This window comes from Schistocerca gregaria, chromosome 5 (assembly GCF_023897955.1).
Source record: "Schistocerca gregaria isolate iqSchGreg1 chromosome 5, iqSchGreg1.2, whole genome shotgun sequence".
Classification (NCBI taxonomy): Eukaryota; Metazoa; Arthropoda; class Insecta; order Orthoptera; family Acrididae; genus Schistocerca; species Schistocerca gregaria.
Genome location: NC_064924.1, coordinates 290,170,399 through 290,185,871, shown reverse-complemented (window position 1 = coordinate 290,185,871; position 15,473 = coordinate 290,170,399). Strand labels below are relative to the sequence as shown.

Genomic DNA, 15,473 nt, shown 5'->3' with positions numbered 1-15,473 from the left:
TGTTTTCAGGCGTTTTCATCATTTCTGGACGACCGGCATTGCCGTCATCACGAACACTACCCGTTGTCTCAAACTCGCAAATCAAATTCTTGAATGTTAGCACACTTGGACCGCTTGTCTTCAGCCTGAACTCGGCCGCAAACTTCCTCTGAGCCGCACCTGCTCTGTTATTGCTGGCATATTAGGCCTTCACGAGCGCTATACGCTCAAGCACGCTGTGCCCTGACTTTTTCACGTGCAAATGGCCGACAACAACAAAGCACGCGCACATGCGCATACTACTTCCCATCATGCCCCGCGATCAGGCGTGCTGTATGAACATCCGAACGCAAAGCGCTCAGAAGTTATGACGATTTTATTTCATATAGTTCAATAATTGTCACCCTGCAGCTTCATTAGCGTGAAGTGTAGGCAGTAACCCATTATTCAGTAAGACTACATGAAACTTTCATTTAAAGCCAGATTCTGTGGGAAAAGTCTTGTTTCTGTTGTGCCTTGTCCCGTAGGGTCGGCTTGGTTGTTAACGGATCTGGCATGGTTAGTTTAAAAGGTGACCGGACGCTTTCCTGCAGCTACCCTGTTAGCTTCCCAGGATGTACTGTTAATCATGTGACAGTGGGCGAAAGTTTTCTAAATGTTTGCTAATCTTGTAACTGAGATACGACTTGGGTACCAGCCAGTCAAGTATTCGCCCAGTGCGATGTGGGAAACCACATATAAACCATTTCCAGGCTAGCCGGCACACCGGCTCTCGTCGATCATCCGGCGGCCGGATTTGATCCGGAGCCAGTGCACCTCCCCGTCCCGGAAGAGGTACTTTAACACGGAAGCCTATAAGGATGGTTAGATTGCATGAGAAAGACTACATTTTAACTAAAATTAAGCAAAATTGGCTTGGTTGTTACAAACATTCTGTTATCTTGAATTTGCCTAGCTCGAGTATTCGCTTGTTGTTACATGGACATGAATCTCAACCTTTCGTTCACTTTTTTAAAAAAATATTTGGTCCTTAGTGATGGTTATAAACTGTACTAAATGACTTAATGAGTTCAGTTCTTTCCTTTTTATTTCATCAGTTCATGAAATCATAAATTCTATAGGATCACACAAACAGTTGAACAATGAACCTTAAAGTTTTCATTATATTTTTTTTAATTCGGAAAGAGCTATAAAATCCTATATTTAGCTTGTTAGTTATTACAAAATTTGCTCTGTCAGGGTCAGCACCACATGTTCAGTCTAGGGATCTACAGGGTGGTCCATTGATCGTGACTGGGCTAAATATCTCACGAAATAAGCGTGAAACGAAAAAACTACAAACAACGAAACTTGTCTAGCTTGAAGGGAGAAACCAGATGGCGCTATGGTTGGCCCGCTAGATGGCGCTGCCACAGGTCAAACTGATATCAACTGCGTTCTTTTAAATAGGAACCCCCTTTTTATTACATATTCGTGTAGTACGTAAAGAAATATGAATGTTTTAGTTGGACCACTTTTTTCGCTTTATGATAGATGGCGCTGTAATAGTCACAAACATATGGCTCACAATTTTAGACCAATAGTTGGTAACAGGTAAGTTTTTTAAATTAAAATACAGAACATGGGTACGTTTGAACATTTTATTTCGGTTGTTCCAATGTGATACATGTACCTTTGTGAACTTATCATTTCTGAGAACGCATGCTGTTACAGCGTGATTACCTGTAAATACCACATTAATCCAATAAATGCTGAAAATGACGTCCATCAACCTCAATGCATTTGGCAATACGTGTAACGACATTCCTCTCAACAGCGAGTAGTTCGCCTTCGGTAATGTTTGCACAGTGCGCTGACTCATGTTGTCAGGCGTTGTCGGTGGATCTCGATACCAAATATCCTTCAACTTTCCCCAGAGAAAAAAATCCGGGAACGTCACCTCCGGTGAACGTGCGGGCCATGGTATGGTGCTTCGACGACCAATCTACCTGTCATGAAATATGCTGTTCAATACCGCTTCAACCGCACGCGAGCTATGTGCCGGACATCCATCATGTTGGAAGTACATCGCCATTCTGTCATGCAGTGAAACATCTTGTAGTAACATCGGTAGAACATTTCGTAGGAACTTACTTTACTTTTACTTTTTCGTGTCCTGAAACTACAATTTTTTTGCCCAATATTGGGCAATGTCCAACGCTTCTTCTTTAGCCAGCCATAGATCGTCGAAGGTGCGTCTGTGCGGGCAGGCAGGGCATTGTAGGAGATGTTCCATGTGCTGTCGAGTGCCGCAGTCGCATTTGTCGTTATTTTCGTCCAACAAACCCCATTTGATCAGATTAGATTTCACACGAGCCACCCCAGTTCTGATGCGATTAAGCATTCTCCAGGTTTTCCAATCACCAGAAACGTCGCTTTGTGGGTCCTCTCTTAGTGGATAGTAGATGAGGGGCTCATCTAAGGCGCAACTTAGGAAACGGCGTCTGGATTTGAGTCTGCTGGGGCCACACTCTAGGCCAAATATTGAGTGACGGGCATCAAGGGTTTGTCTTAGCTTCTCGGTATGTTCATGGGCTTTCCTACGTGAGTCAGAGTTTGTGAAACCTGCGGCCCTGTGAAGATTTTCTATGGGGGTAGGTTTCATGCAGCCTGTCACCATCCTGCATGTTTCATTCAAGCTAATATCTACCTTTTTTGCGTGGGCGGATCTACACCATACCGGGCAGGCATATTCGGCATTTGAGAAGCACAAAGCTTGGGATGAAGTTCTGACCACGATAGGTTTGGCACCCCATTTGCTGTTGGACAGCTTTCTTATTAGGAAATTTCGTGCTTCTACTTTTTTGCGTGTTTTTTCGCAATGATATTTGTATGTCAATGTCCTGTCCAGCACCACGCCAAGGTAAGTGGGAGTATCTGTGTGTTCTAGTAATGTCCCATCCCAGGTAACATTGAGCCTGTACTTTGCCTGCCTCGAGTTCAGATGGAATGGACTCACTTGAGTTTTGGAGGGATTGGGTTTTAAAGAATTCTTTTTGTAGTAGGTTGACATTATAGAAAGGGCGGTTTCTAGTTTCTCCTCGATGGCTTCAAACCTGTTGCCTTGCCAGGTCGTCTGCATATACAAAAGTTTTTGTTTTGTCTGGAGTTGGTTGGTCATTTGTATATACTGTATGTTGAATAGGATTGGCGCCAACACGCTCCCTTGGGCGAGCCCATTTTTCTAATTCCGCCATTGACTCTTTTTCCCCTCAAGCATTACGAAGAACTGTCTATTTTGGAGCAGGGATTCTATTACCTTGACTAGGTGGTAGTCTTTCAGGGTCTCGTAGATTTTTATGCAGTAGTGTCCGATGATCTACTGTATCATAGGCGGAACTTAGGTTGACTAGTGCCAGCCCGGTGATTAGTTTATTCTCAAACTCATCCTCGATGCCAGAATTTGACTGGTACAGGACTTTCCAGGTCTAAAACCTGCTTGGTGTGGAATTAGCTTCGAGTCAACGATCTTCTCTATTCTGTTGAGGATCAATCTTTCATAGAGCTTAAACAGGTGGCAGAGAAGTGTTATGTGTAGATAGCTCTTCGGAGACTCTGGGTCCTTCCCTGGTTTAAGGAGAGCCACTACTTTTGACTTCCTCCACAGTTTTGGGATTTGAAAGGTTTCACGGCACACGTTAAAAAGTCCAAGTATCCAGTCCCTGGCGCCAAGGCTGAAGTTTTTAATCTGTTCCACGCAAATATCATCAAACCCAGCGGCTTTCCCATTCTTCATAGTATTTATGCCATTGTTCAACTCTCTCATGCTGAATGGTTTCTGGAAGTTGGTGTTTTCCGTTGGCAGTAGGCGTGTGATTTTAGTTTTCTGACGTTTGGAGTTGAACTTGCTGTTTAGAAGGAGTTGGTTGGCCACCTGGTTTGGAGTTACGTTGGCTGGGGCCTTGCTTAGCCAGTTTCTTAATCAGGTTTCAGGCTATTTTGCTAATGTGGGACATATCCATTCTTTCTAGGGTTGATATCCACTTTTTCTCGCGTGCCTCGCTAAGGGCTGACATTAAAGCTGTGCCGCAGGTGATGGTTTCGTCGCTGAATGGGTCTTCCGCGAACAATACTTGATACTTCTCCAGGATGTCCTTTGAGGCATTTGAAACCCTGGGATATAGTGTTGTCTGCAGCCCCTATGAATATAGCGTCTAGATACCTTTCGCAAAGTCTCAACAAAGATAAGATAATTATTTGGTGTTGGGGTCAGACTGGCTAATTCCTCATCCAGCACTTGGGAATATTCTGACCACCTAGCCTTTTTAAAGTTGAATGTCCTACGGAAAGGTATTTTTGCTGTTTTAATTGTTGAGTAGACTTGGATTCCAATAGGTCGATGTTGTGTCTTTGGGATTGCATCATATACTCTTTTGCAGCAAGTGTCGTAGATGTTCCGGCTGACGAAGCAAATATCGGGATTGTAACCTCGCTTCCAAATTTCGTAGGAAATGAGCATACATTGCACCATTTAGACTGCCGTCGATAAAATGGGGACCAATTATCCTTCCTCCCATAACGCCGCAACATACATTAACCCGCCAAGGTCGCTGATGTTCCACTTGTCGCAGCCATCGTGTACTTTCCGTTGCCCAGTAGTGCATCTTATGCCGATTTACGTTACCGCAGTTGGTGAATGACGCTTCGTCGCTAAATAGAATGCGTACAAAAAATCTGTCATCGTCCCATAATTTCTCTTGCGCCCAGTGGCAGAACTGTACACGACGTTCAAAGTCGTCGCCATGCAATTCCTGGTGCATAGAAATATGGTACGTGTGCAATCGATGTTGATGTAGCATTCTCAACACCGGCGTTTTTGAGATTCCCGATTCTCGCGCAATTTGTCTGCCACTGATGTGCGGATTAGCCGCCACAGCACCTAAAACACCTACTTGGGCATCATCATTTGTTGCAGGTCGTGGCTGACGTTTCACATGTGGCTGAACACTTCCTTTTTCCTTAAATAACGTAACTATCCGGCGAACGGTCCGGACACTTAAATGATGGCCGGCCGCGGTGGTCTAGCGGTTCAGGCGCTCAGTCCGGAACCGCGCGACTGCTACGGTCGCAGGTTCGAATCCTGCCTCGGGCATGGATGTGTGTGATGACCTTAGGTTAGTTAGGTTTAAGTAGTTCTAAGTTCTAGGGGACTGATGACCACAGATGTTAAGTCCCATAGTGCTCAGAACCATTTTGAACTTAAATGATGTCGTCCAGGACGACTCTTTGTTCACTCCATAAATATTTATAGTATTTGATCATATCATATGAATCAGTTTTTGTTATTTTTTAGTCACTTTCAGTGTCAGTCGAAAATAAATGGAACATTCTTCTCCAGAAACTTTTTTTCTTTCGTTGAGTGATAAAACTGATGAAAATCCCGTGAAACCTAAATGTGGCCTCCATACCATCCAGTGACGTGAACTAGCTTGTACTATCCGACCATGATATTATTGTACTTAGCCTCCCGTGGCCGTTATCGGAAACACGTCGTAACGTTACAGTAAACGAGTGCAGTGGTGACTAAGGGCAACGCACCGCATTGTTAATGATGTCAAGATAGTTGCGCGTATACTATCAAGAGATTCTGCGTGTCCTCGATGCCACTCTCAACTCAACAATAAGCCGACTTCCAGGCGCAATGATATTCTAGTGGACTAATATGTGTAACAAAGAACGAAGAAGGAACCTAATAAACATTCAGATAATGGTATAAATTTGAAGAAAGTACTATCGACTGATACCGTCGATGATCAGTTTAAAAATACCCCTAAAAATAACGTGAAGACTACTAACATCTTCAAAATTTACAGTGCAGTAGGCTGTACTCAGATATCTTTTCGTACAATACGTTCTTAAGGCCTTTCGAAAACTGTTTTCAATCTTAGGATATATCTTACACGTGAATACGGTTTTTTTCATGAGCGACAATGATGAAAGGATTACTGAGCATTGGGAACGTCAATTACATACTGATCACGAAGAAAGGAAAAGATCTAAATATAATTATTATTTCGAATTGTGAAAAAACTGGATACGTTTACTCTTCCATTTGACGGAACAGAGCCAGAAGAAATGATTAGTGATTATGTTAACTATCTCAGTGTTATTCTTTAAGAGACAAAACGCCATTATCTTGGTTCGACACTGCAGCAATATAAAGGTGTTTGGTTTAAAAACGAATGTTTGCATACTAATTTTTAGTAGTTGCTACGCGAAATAATCACTTTAACAAAATGTCTACAGTGTTATCCAAGCAAAGGTCGTACAAGGCGTTGACTTCCAAGTTTACCAATGGATTCATTCTCTGTACTGAACAGACCAAATAACATGTCATGTAAATATTACTGAATGATCAAAGCTCAAAATATAAATAATCCACTTCTGAGGAAACAATACTTGTAACTATCATGAAATCTTGATTATCTCGTAGACATCTACTTTAAGAAGCTGAGCATTCTGACCACTACTTCACAGTATATTTATTCCCTCATGAACTTTGTTGTAAATAATCTACTACAGTTCAAAAGCAACAATTATTTACATAATTAAAATAACGAGAGAGAAAGTAACATTCATTACTCCATATGTTGGTTGTCTTCAGCAAAAAAAGGTGTGCACAATCCTGCAACAACAAAAAAAACTGATCACTTTCCCAGTGCCATGAAATGTCTGACAGACACCAAAGTAAAATTTGGAAACAAACTAAACAAAATCCTTCTTTACAACTCCGTCTATTCCGTAGAAAAATTTCTATTACAGTAATGTGTAGAAGTGGTGGGTAGGAATTACTAACTCACTTCTGTACAATTCAAACAATAGAACTTCAGCAAGTAACCACATTTACAAATTAATTTGCGATGTGAATATAAGATGACTCGTTCCACATCATTACGATTTATGATGTTTAAAGCTTTCCCGGCGTACTGATCGTTCCATAAAAACTGATTGTTCCATAAAAACTGCCGGACATCAGTAACGTCAGAAATATTGTGGCAGGACGTTACTGATATCCGGCAGTTCTCCCCTGTTTTTATGGAACATTACGATTTATCTTTTAAAATGATACGAAACTAGCTAACTAACCGTTAATACGTAGACCAGCAGCGTAGTGCACAAAACAAGATATGAATTACAACGGAAGCGAAAAATGACTACCATTAAAATGTGATCCTTCAACCACTTTTCCTTGCAGCACAGTATTTTAGGAATTCTCGCTTGCCAAGAAGTTTCACATCTTAAATTTACCGCTTTGAGGTTGATTCATTCAACTGTCGCCAGATGGCAGCTGCAGATAGTAGCGGTCAAGACAGTCTCTAGCGGCCACAAACGAAACTAGTTGAGGTGAGAGTGTTATATCGCGTAGTAACGAAGGACGGCATTTGTTTACCACACTGTAGGAAATGAATGATCCCATAATTCTATTGCAACTGTTCACTCTATTTTTCATCCACAAATATCTCTTTTTATCCTGACGTACAAACTCACTTCAGTCAGTGAAATTCAAACACTAAATGCTTAGAGTAGTGGCGATATTGCGACATGTAAATCGTTGAAATGTTTGTGCACAGATCGCAGCACAGGCGTTGACTTCATTTTTTGCATTCCACACATTCCAAAATGCTGAGGCTGGACGCAATGTCAGTAGTGTGTTTGTCACTTCAGTAGTGTTCAGGAATTTCGGGCAACAGATGCAAGACGCTGTTATTCTATTCAAGATCTTGGATATTGTAGCACAATCAGGTACTTTCCAGTTAATTTGTACCTAATAATGGAAACCGCGGAATCACCCCTAGACGTTTTATCACGTGCGGCCACCATGGTACGAGACAATTCACCCCCACGCCGCATCGTTGGAGGAGAGGCAGTACTCAAGAGAGGTATGCTACCTGCTGTCGGCAGAGTTACAGCACCGAGAACACATGCGCAGTTCAAGATTACGGGCCCCTGCCGCAGCGAATTGGCAGACACACCGTCGACTGCACAGGCAGAGGATAGCGACACCCCCCTCGACATGTCGACGAGAGGCAATGGGCTGCCACCCCCTTCGTACAGCGAGGCAATGTCAGCAATTGCAGGGCACCGCCCAGGGCATTGTCGACAAATGCTCTCAGGCGAATGTGACCCCCTAATTGATGAGCATTTTCGCAGATCTCTAGGGGATGATTACATGAACTTGTACAATGCAGACACCAAGAGATCTTCACGCCGTGAGAAAAGAAAAGAAGTGTGCGATGATACTGGTGCTGATAGCTGCTTGTCAGTTGAAGATCATTTTGCAAAAGCTCTTGGTGATGCGTGGCTAGAACTTCAAGCCAAAGAAGCAAAACTATCCAACTGAATGAAGTGCAAATTTCAGCTTTCTTCTTTGGCATACAGCTGCGGATGTGTGCTAATTGTGTACTGTTTATAGTTGTTGAGCTCTTTCTTCTGCTTATGTTCATAGAATTGTGAATTTGGTGGCTATTTCCTTGCATTTCATAAGGCAATGCTCAGCTCCATTGTGACTGTGTCTTCCTTCATTTATAATGTAACACAAGTGTAACAGTACACATTTTCTGGAAGGTGTCTTCCAATGTCATGTACTTTGTGTAGAGATTTGTATGTAACGTTAATGTTTACTGCTGAATCATTTACTTTTTAACAAGTAAAATGTATTAGAGCATACTTGGTATTGTGCCATTCACTGGTTGTTTATTTACTACAGTAAATGTGCATAAATTTGAGAATATAAAGGTTTCAGTTGGTAATGAAGTATGCTTGGCTACATACATTGTTACATGTAAGGTAACTTATAAGCATAATATGACACTTTTCATATTAAAATGTATGCTAAGAGAATCATGACTTCACACTATTCAGTTATTAGAATTAATACTTTCGACAAATTAGATTTTAAAAAAAATGGTGAACATAATTAGTATGTGATCTGTTTAAGGGTAAATTAAGTAATCTAGAAATTAGTTAGAACAATGTGAAAAAAGTTATATTCCCGGTGTGCTCACATGTTCTAAAGTGCTACTACTTTGAAAAGCTTTCGCACACAGTACGTAAGTTTTGTGATCATTTCTGTGATTGTGTCTTATTTAATAATTCTCCTCCTCAGAGGCATGCTCTGCTGCTGTTTGCCCAGTTCATAGTAGTAAAATCTATGTACCTTGTGGGCTTTGGCAGGACTTGACAAATAATTTGCTGATATGGCAACAGTTAACATCATACACATCTTGTTGGTGTCTGTGTTAATCCATTCCTCTATATGCCAATTCACTTAAGCTTTATATGTTACCATTAATTTTTTTCCTGTATGATGTAAATATACAAAATACAAAGTTTATATTAGAAAATTGTTTCATTTCATAAGTTACACTTCAGTTACTAAAACGAAGTAGCAGTTTGTGCTCTTTATCTTAGATCTTCTTTTCTTTTTTTTTTAACCATAAATTTTTATTGAGTTCAGAGGCTGATTGCCAGTGATCTTGTTACTCAACAAATGTGCATAACAGTAAAGTATTTCAAGTATGAAAATTGATTGTAATATGATTAACTGTATGTATGATTTCTTTTGCACACAAAGTTTCATCACTGCACTATATCTCAAACAGGGATGCATAATGTAAATGTTGATATCATTGAGATCATTGGACTCTTAATGACAGTTTTCACACTTGAAATCAAAGTATGAACTAGATCTCTATTAGTTAAGTGACAGCAATGCATTTTAGACCAAATATCAGTACAAAGGCCTGAAAACATAACTAGGATGAATTTATGAAGTAAAATGGATTATGGCACTGTCAGTTATCAAATAACAGCCCATTCCCCCAATATTTGTTTTGAATTAAGTGCTACAACAATAAGAGTTGGGAGGTATTTGCACTTATAGACAAAAGAAAAACTGTTTAAAACCTTTCATTGTCCAGTTATGGTATGGAAATTTCCAAAAAATGTTTCATCAGAATGGGAAATTCTTAACAGGTACCGGTAGCAATTTTGTATGAGTCATGAAGGTGCATCTTCTGTTTCATCTTCTGTTCCCTAATTTTATGAAGAACATCTGTTTTGCAGGCAGTTTTCATTTAATTTTTGGAATTGTGTACACTTGATGGGGACAACGGATAATTTATTGTTTCAGATTATTGTTACATTCCAGGTTACTCTTACATGCACATTTAAGGTATTTTGCTGAGTGTTGCTTCAGTTGTTTTGTAATGCTTCACAATCACAGCCGTTTGGTGTTGGCAAACATTTTCCACACTCACTTTCTTTTGAGATTTTATTCTTTGTTGAGCTTCTTATTGAAATATTTTATAAAATCCATAGTGCCCATGTTTAGTTGCCTTTTAGCCAATCTTTAAAAAATGTCAAAGCTCTTCGCAACCATGCTTTTGTTTTTTTTGTATTTTCCAAATGTTCAGGTTTCTTTAGTGACAGGGAAAATAAGCAAAAATCCAACGGATAGTGTGAACAAGCACCATAAAATTGTTATAGTTATCACTTTATTGAAAGTGTGAAGTGCAGGAGATATTTGTGAAAGAGAATTGCTGAGTAAGTAATTTTTGAGTACCATCTGCTAGTGCTAATAACTAGGTTTCTTTAGTGACAGGGAAACTAAGCAAAAATCCAGCGGATAGCGTGAACAAGCACCATAAAATTGTTAGTTATCACTTTATTGAAAGTGCGAAATGCGGGAGATATTTGTGAAAGAGAATTGCTGAATAAGTAATTTTTGAGTACCATCTGCTAGTGCTAATAACTATGAATGTAAGGATCATGCATATGATTAAAAAAAATTGGTTAATGGAGTCCTTGGGGGAAAGGGGAGAGAGTGAGAGCATGATTTTATTTTTTTACCACCAATGTTCATCTAGCATTGTGAGTTACAAGGAATTGATCATACTGCAAGAAGCATATACAACCCATTAATTAATGTGAAAAATTTAGTGTTCAGTCTGTTTAGTGTGCTTAGCGGGTTTCTAATATTAAAGAGGACAGTAATTCCACTTGTATTTTTGGCAATGTTATTTAAGTTTTGTCAGGTCGCTCAGACATAATGTGATGATCATTTCTTGTTTAAAGTTGCACCACAATTCCTTTATCTGTTTTCTAACGGATATTCTACAGTAGTATTCATGTTATAGCTTGCAGATTTTATAATTACATGTTGGTCATCAATGCTTGCTTCTGCCATGAATAACACTAACAAATTGTCTCATTTTAGCAAAACTGAACATTCTTGTACTGGTATGTTACAAAAGACAACATTTGAATTTCGACGTATTGAGGAACATAAACAATGACATATTAGAAAATGTGTGTATGTATGTACAAAAAAAAAAAGAGAGAAGGAATGGGCCCAAATGGAGAAATACAAAATTTTAGGTATTTGTATTGAGCAATGAAAATGTGGAGCATTTCATAAAGTGTTCAATTACTGTGGAAATATTCACATTCCACTTCAAGAAGCAATCAAAATCAAAGCTGCTGCTGGAAAGGCACTAGTTCCTTTTGAGTTTTCTGTAACAGAGTAAGTATATTCTGTGCATTCCGTATAGTTACCTGCAAATATTCTGCAATGGACTGGCATAACCACACTATATTTTTAAGAAAAAGTGCTCTCACTTCAAACAAATGTTCGATATCAACTCGAAATTTGCAGTTTATGAATTAAGGATTGTGGAAAAATTATGCAGATAGAATTCGACTCTAGTCCAATATGTCAAGAAACCAGAGCACTCAGTGCTGGATTTCTGGAATGTCTCTGGGGCACTGACTTTAGGTAACATAACATCTATTTCTCCAGGTAATTTATACAGCATTTGTCCACTGTTACAGCAAATAGAAAAAATTACTTTCTTGCACTTGAGTTCACAAATAAATCATGAAAGAAAATGACAATATATACAATGCACTTAGGATATGGTTACTTTGTTTAATCACCAACACTGCACTACACCATCAGTATGAGTTCCATTTCTAGTACAGATTTCTGGCATAATTTCTGACTTTCTCACAAAATGAATCTTCATCTCAATACATAATCACTGGTAATGGTCTGTCAAGATTAGGAAATGAAAAAGGACCAGTAAAAATCTTGTACAAGTAAGTAAAATATGAACCACAGAGTAAGTGCTGTAAGTATCCATGGAAATAAAGCTGAACTTAGTACTTTGTACCTGCATCTATACTCGGTGAACCACTTGAAGAGCATGGCAGAGGGTATGTGCCATTTTACCACTTATTTAGTTTTCCCATTCCAACCACATATGTAGCACAGGAAGAGTGATCGTTAAATTCCTCTGTGCATGCTGCAATTGATCTAATCTTGTCCTTACAAGTGAGCATTGCCTACTATTAATAATTCCTACGTTTAACAGTGGTATAGAAGTTGTATTTGATCTAGTGCTCTTTTTTTGTGAGAATCTGTTTTGGGAATTTCTCTGTGAAAATCACCCTTGTTCTTGTTGTGGTAAAAGGAGTATGGCTGATGTTGTGAAATCACCTGTTGACTTCAACAAGCAAAGGCAGAAAACTATGTTGAAGACCCTGTATGTGTATGTTGCAAGACATGTATGTTCTGCAGGTGAATGTAAGTAAAGTACAACATTATGCCAATAACATTAAGCAAAAATAGAGAAGAAGACTAATATTGAGTGTCCCATCAATGATTATGCCATTAGGGATGGAACACAAGATCAGATTGAACAAGAATGGGGAACGAAATTGTACATGTCCCTTGTGCAGTTTAAGGAATCTTAAATCAAGATGGCTGTAGAAGAATTGAAAGCCTGCATGTCCTAAATCAACATCCAATTAGAATTTATTTATTTATTTGCATTATCAGTCAATTTCTGCATCTGCACCATTTTCAAGTGCTTGTAGATCTTCTAGTCCATATATACTTGGCAATGGCATAAACAGCAAAACTAGTCACTAGTGCAGAAAAAATAGAAGTATTTAATCTAGCTAAACAATATCATTCCAACTATTGCTGCAGATTGTTTTAGATGTTGCAAAGAGAGTGAGTTCATACCTAATGACAAGGAATCACTTGAAAATTTTGTGAGCATCTAACATAGTATTTATTTATTTTTTGAAAGAATTACATTCTATCAAAGGAGACCCATTACTAACATGCTGTGAACTTTCATTGATTCCTGACAAAATCACATTTTATGACACAATCATAACCGCTTTCAGCCTTCATTAACTGTCTATTATTCATGGACGGCATTTAGTGAACAAAACTTTCATTACATGTGTTGGCGAAGCATATAACAACTGTTGTGTTTACCAAATGGTGCCCAAGGCAAATAGTTCATAAAGGTGTCCAATATGGTTAACAAAACAGTCATTACATGTACTTCAAAGCATATAGTGATCATTTTGTATACCAAATGATTTCTGAACAAAATGGAATCAGGCTCTTTGGGATCCTCAGCTTTTCATGTCTTCAGCTGAGGCCTGGTTCAGCCTATGTGAACTCATAGAACACCAGAAAATCCCGAAGTACTTAGAACAGCCATTGCTTAACCTCAAGATTGGCCTTTGTGGTTGGTGTCAAACAAAGTTTTACATCAAACTGTTAATGCTAACTGGTTTGACCAGAAACTATTTAATCCATGTCTGGATCAACTTAGAAGATGAGCAACTCTATGGATAATTTCAACAAGACAAAGTAACAACAAACACTACTCTGTTACATGTGCTTGAAATGTTTAGTGAGGAGAGGACAATCAGCAGAGGCTGTACAAATTCCAGGGCACCTCCATCACCTGAGGAAAACTGAAGGGCCACATGTAATACTCATACACGGGAGTAGCTCCTGAAAAATGTTGAAAACACTATTGTTCCTATCCCACAGGCAGAGGTGCTGTACATGTCTCACAGATTGATAAATCTAGCACAGTGCTGCATTGACGTTAACAGTTGCCATTTTCAGCATATTAGGCAACATTCATTAACAAAGGTCAATCCCGTATGAGTCCCATTGTATATATTTTCTGGGTCAGTTTTATTTTGCCAGCACTATAGCAGATGTTAATAGGCTATTAGTACCTTAATATGTATATGATTACAATGGTATTTTTCAAAGAAAAATCTGCAACTATAAATGCTGCATCCTATTTACAGTACATTACAATCTCATTTGCAGTTTTACAGTGAACACTGCTACTTACTGTACAGCTACAGGACATTTCAATCCCTGAATATAAATATTCAGATAATTTGCAGAAAGAATGGCTAAAGAGACATGTTTTCCATTTTCTTTTAATTTGGTATGGAATTATCAATTTCTTGCTTTGTGTTGGATGGGAGTTTGTTGAATATCTTCCTACCAGAGTGCACAAGTCATGTGAACTCTAGAAGACAGGCACAATGAAAAGACATTTACATGAAGCTTTCTGCCACTTCCTACACACACACACACACACACACACACACACACACACACACACATGAAGGTTGTGCCAGAAAGCTATGAAGGTTGTGCCAGAAAGCTTAATGTAAGTGTCTTTTAATTGTGCCTTTCTGCAACTTGACATTTCCTCTTTATGTCTTTTCTTACATTGTTGATATTCCTACCTGGAGTTTCTACTGTTTGAACTCTAGTAGATTATTTTAGTGACATTTGTACATCACAGTTCAGCTGTAACTGATCTTTACTATCAATGAGAAAAACCATTTAGAAGTAAATGTATTGGGATGTGAGTGCAAGAATTCCAAGATCCTTATAAAGATTTCTACAAGAAACATGGTTATCTGCTTTATACAGTGTTATCACTGCTTGCTGCTGCCATATAAATAGCCCTACTTTATTTACCTTAGGTACACTGCCCCAGAATAAAACTACAAAAAATAACCCAAATCTTTTGTCTTTAAGTCAACACAATAAGAGATGCTTGGAAGGATGTAACTCGTTGAACTGAGCTTCTTGATTAGTTTTCCTACTCCACATTAAATTGTGCCCAATTGAACCCCAAGCAATTTCATGCAGGCAGTTTCTGTTGGTGTATGAGTGCCATTAATGTCTATTTCTAATGCTAACAGTTCATTATTGCTTTTTTGAAACTGTGTTGTATCAGTCTTTGTGAAATTAATACTTAAAGACTGTTAACTATAGACCATGTGTAGGTCTGTTTGACTAGTATCTGAGCTGTACCTGCCAAGTTTGTGTTTGGACACTTGATAAAATGTCTGAGCCATTAGCAAACGTTACTGTTTTTGAACTGCCTTTTGTACCAAGTGACAGATTTGGAAACAAGGTTGGTCTCAATACTGAACAAGTCTGAGGTTAGTTTCATGCCAGTGATACAATTTGTTAATGAGATCCTCTGCTTTATTTTGAAAGTAAGACTCTATCCCTGCAAGAGTGATACTGTTAATTCCATAATATTTTAGTTCCCAAAGTACAATTTTATGACCCAAGCAATCAAAGACTTTAGCAAGGTCACACA

At 38.9% G+C, this 15,473-nt stretch overlaps 1 protein-coding gene across 1 annotated transcript; it reads left to right on the top strand.

Moving 5' to 3' along the window:
- Positions 1 to 7,667: 7,667 nt before the first annotated feature.
- On the top strand, positions 7,668 to 9,362 carry LOC126272882 (uncharacterized). The gene has a single exon (XM_049976127.1). It carries the CDS (start codon positions 7,790 to 7,792, stop codon positions 8,357 to 8,359), a length of 570 nt encoding a protein of 189 aa, XP_049832084.1. The 5' UTR covers positions 7,668 to 7,789; the 3' UTR covers positions 8,360 to 9,362.
- The last annotated feature ends 6,111 nt before the right edge of the window (positions 9,363 to 15,473 follow it).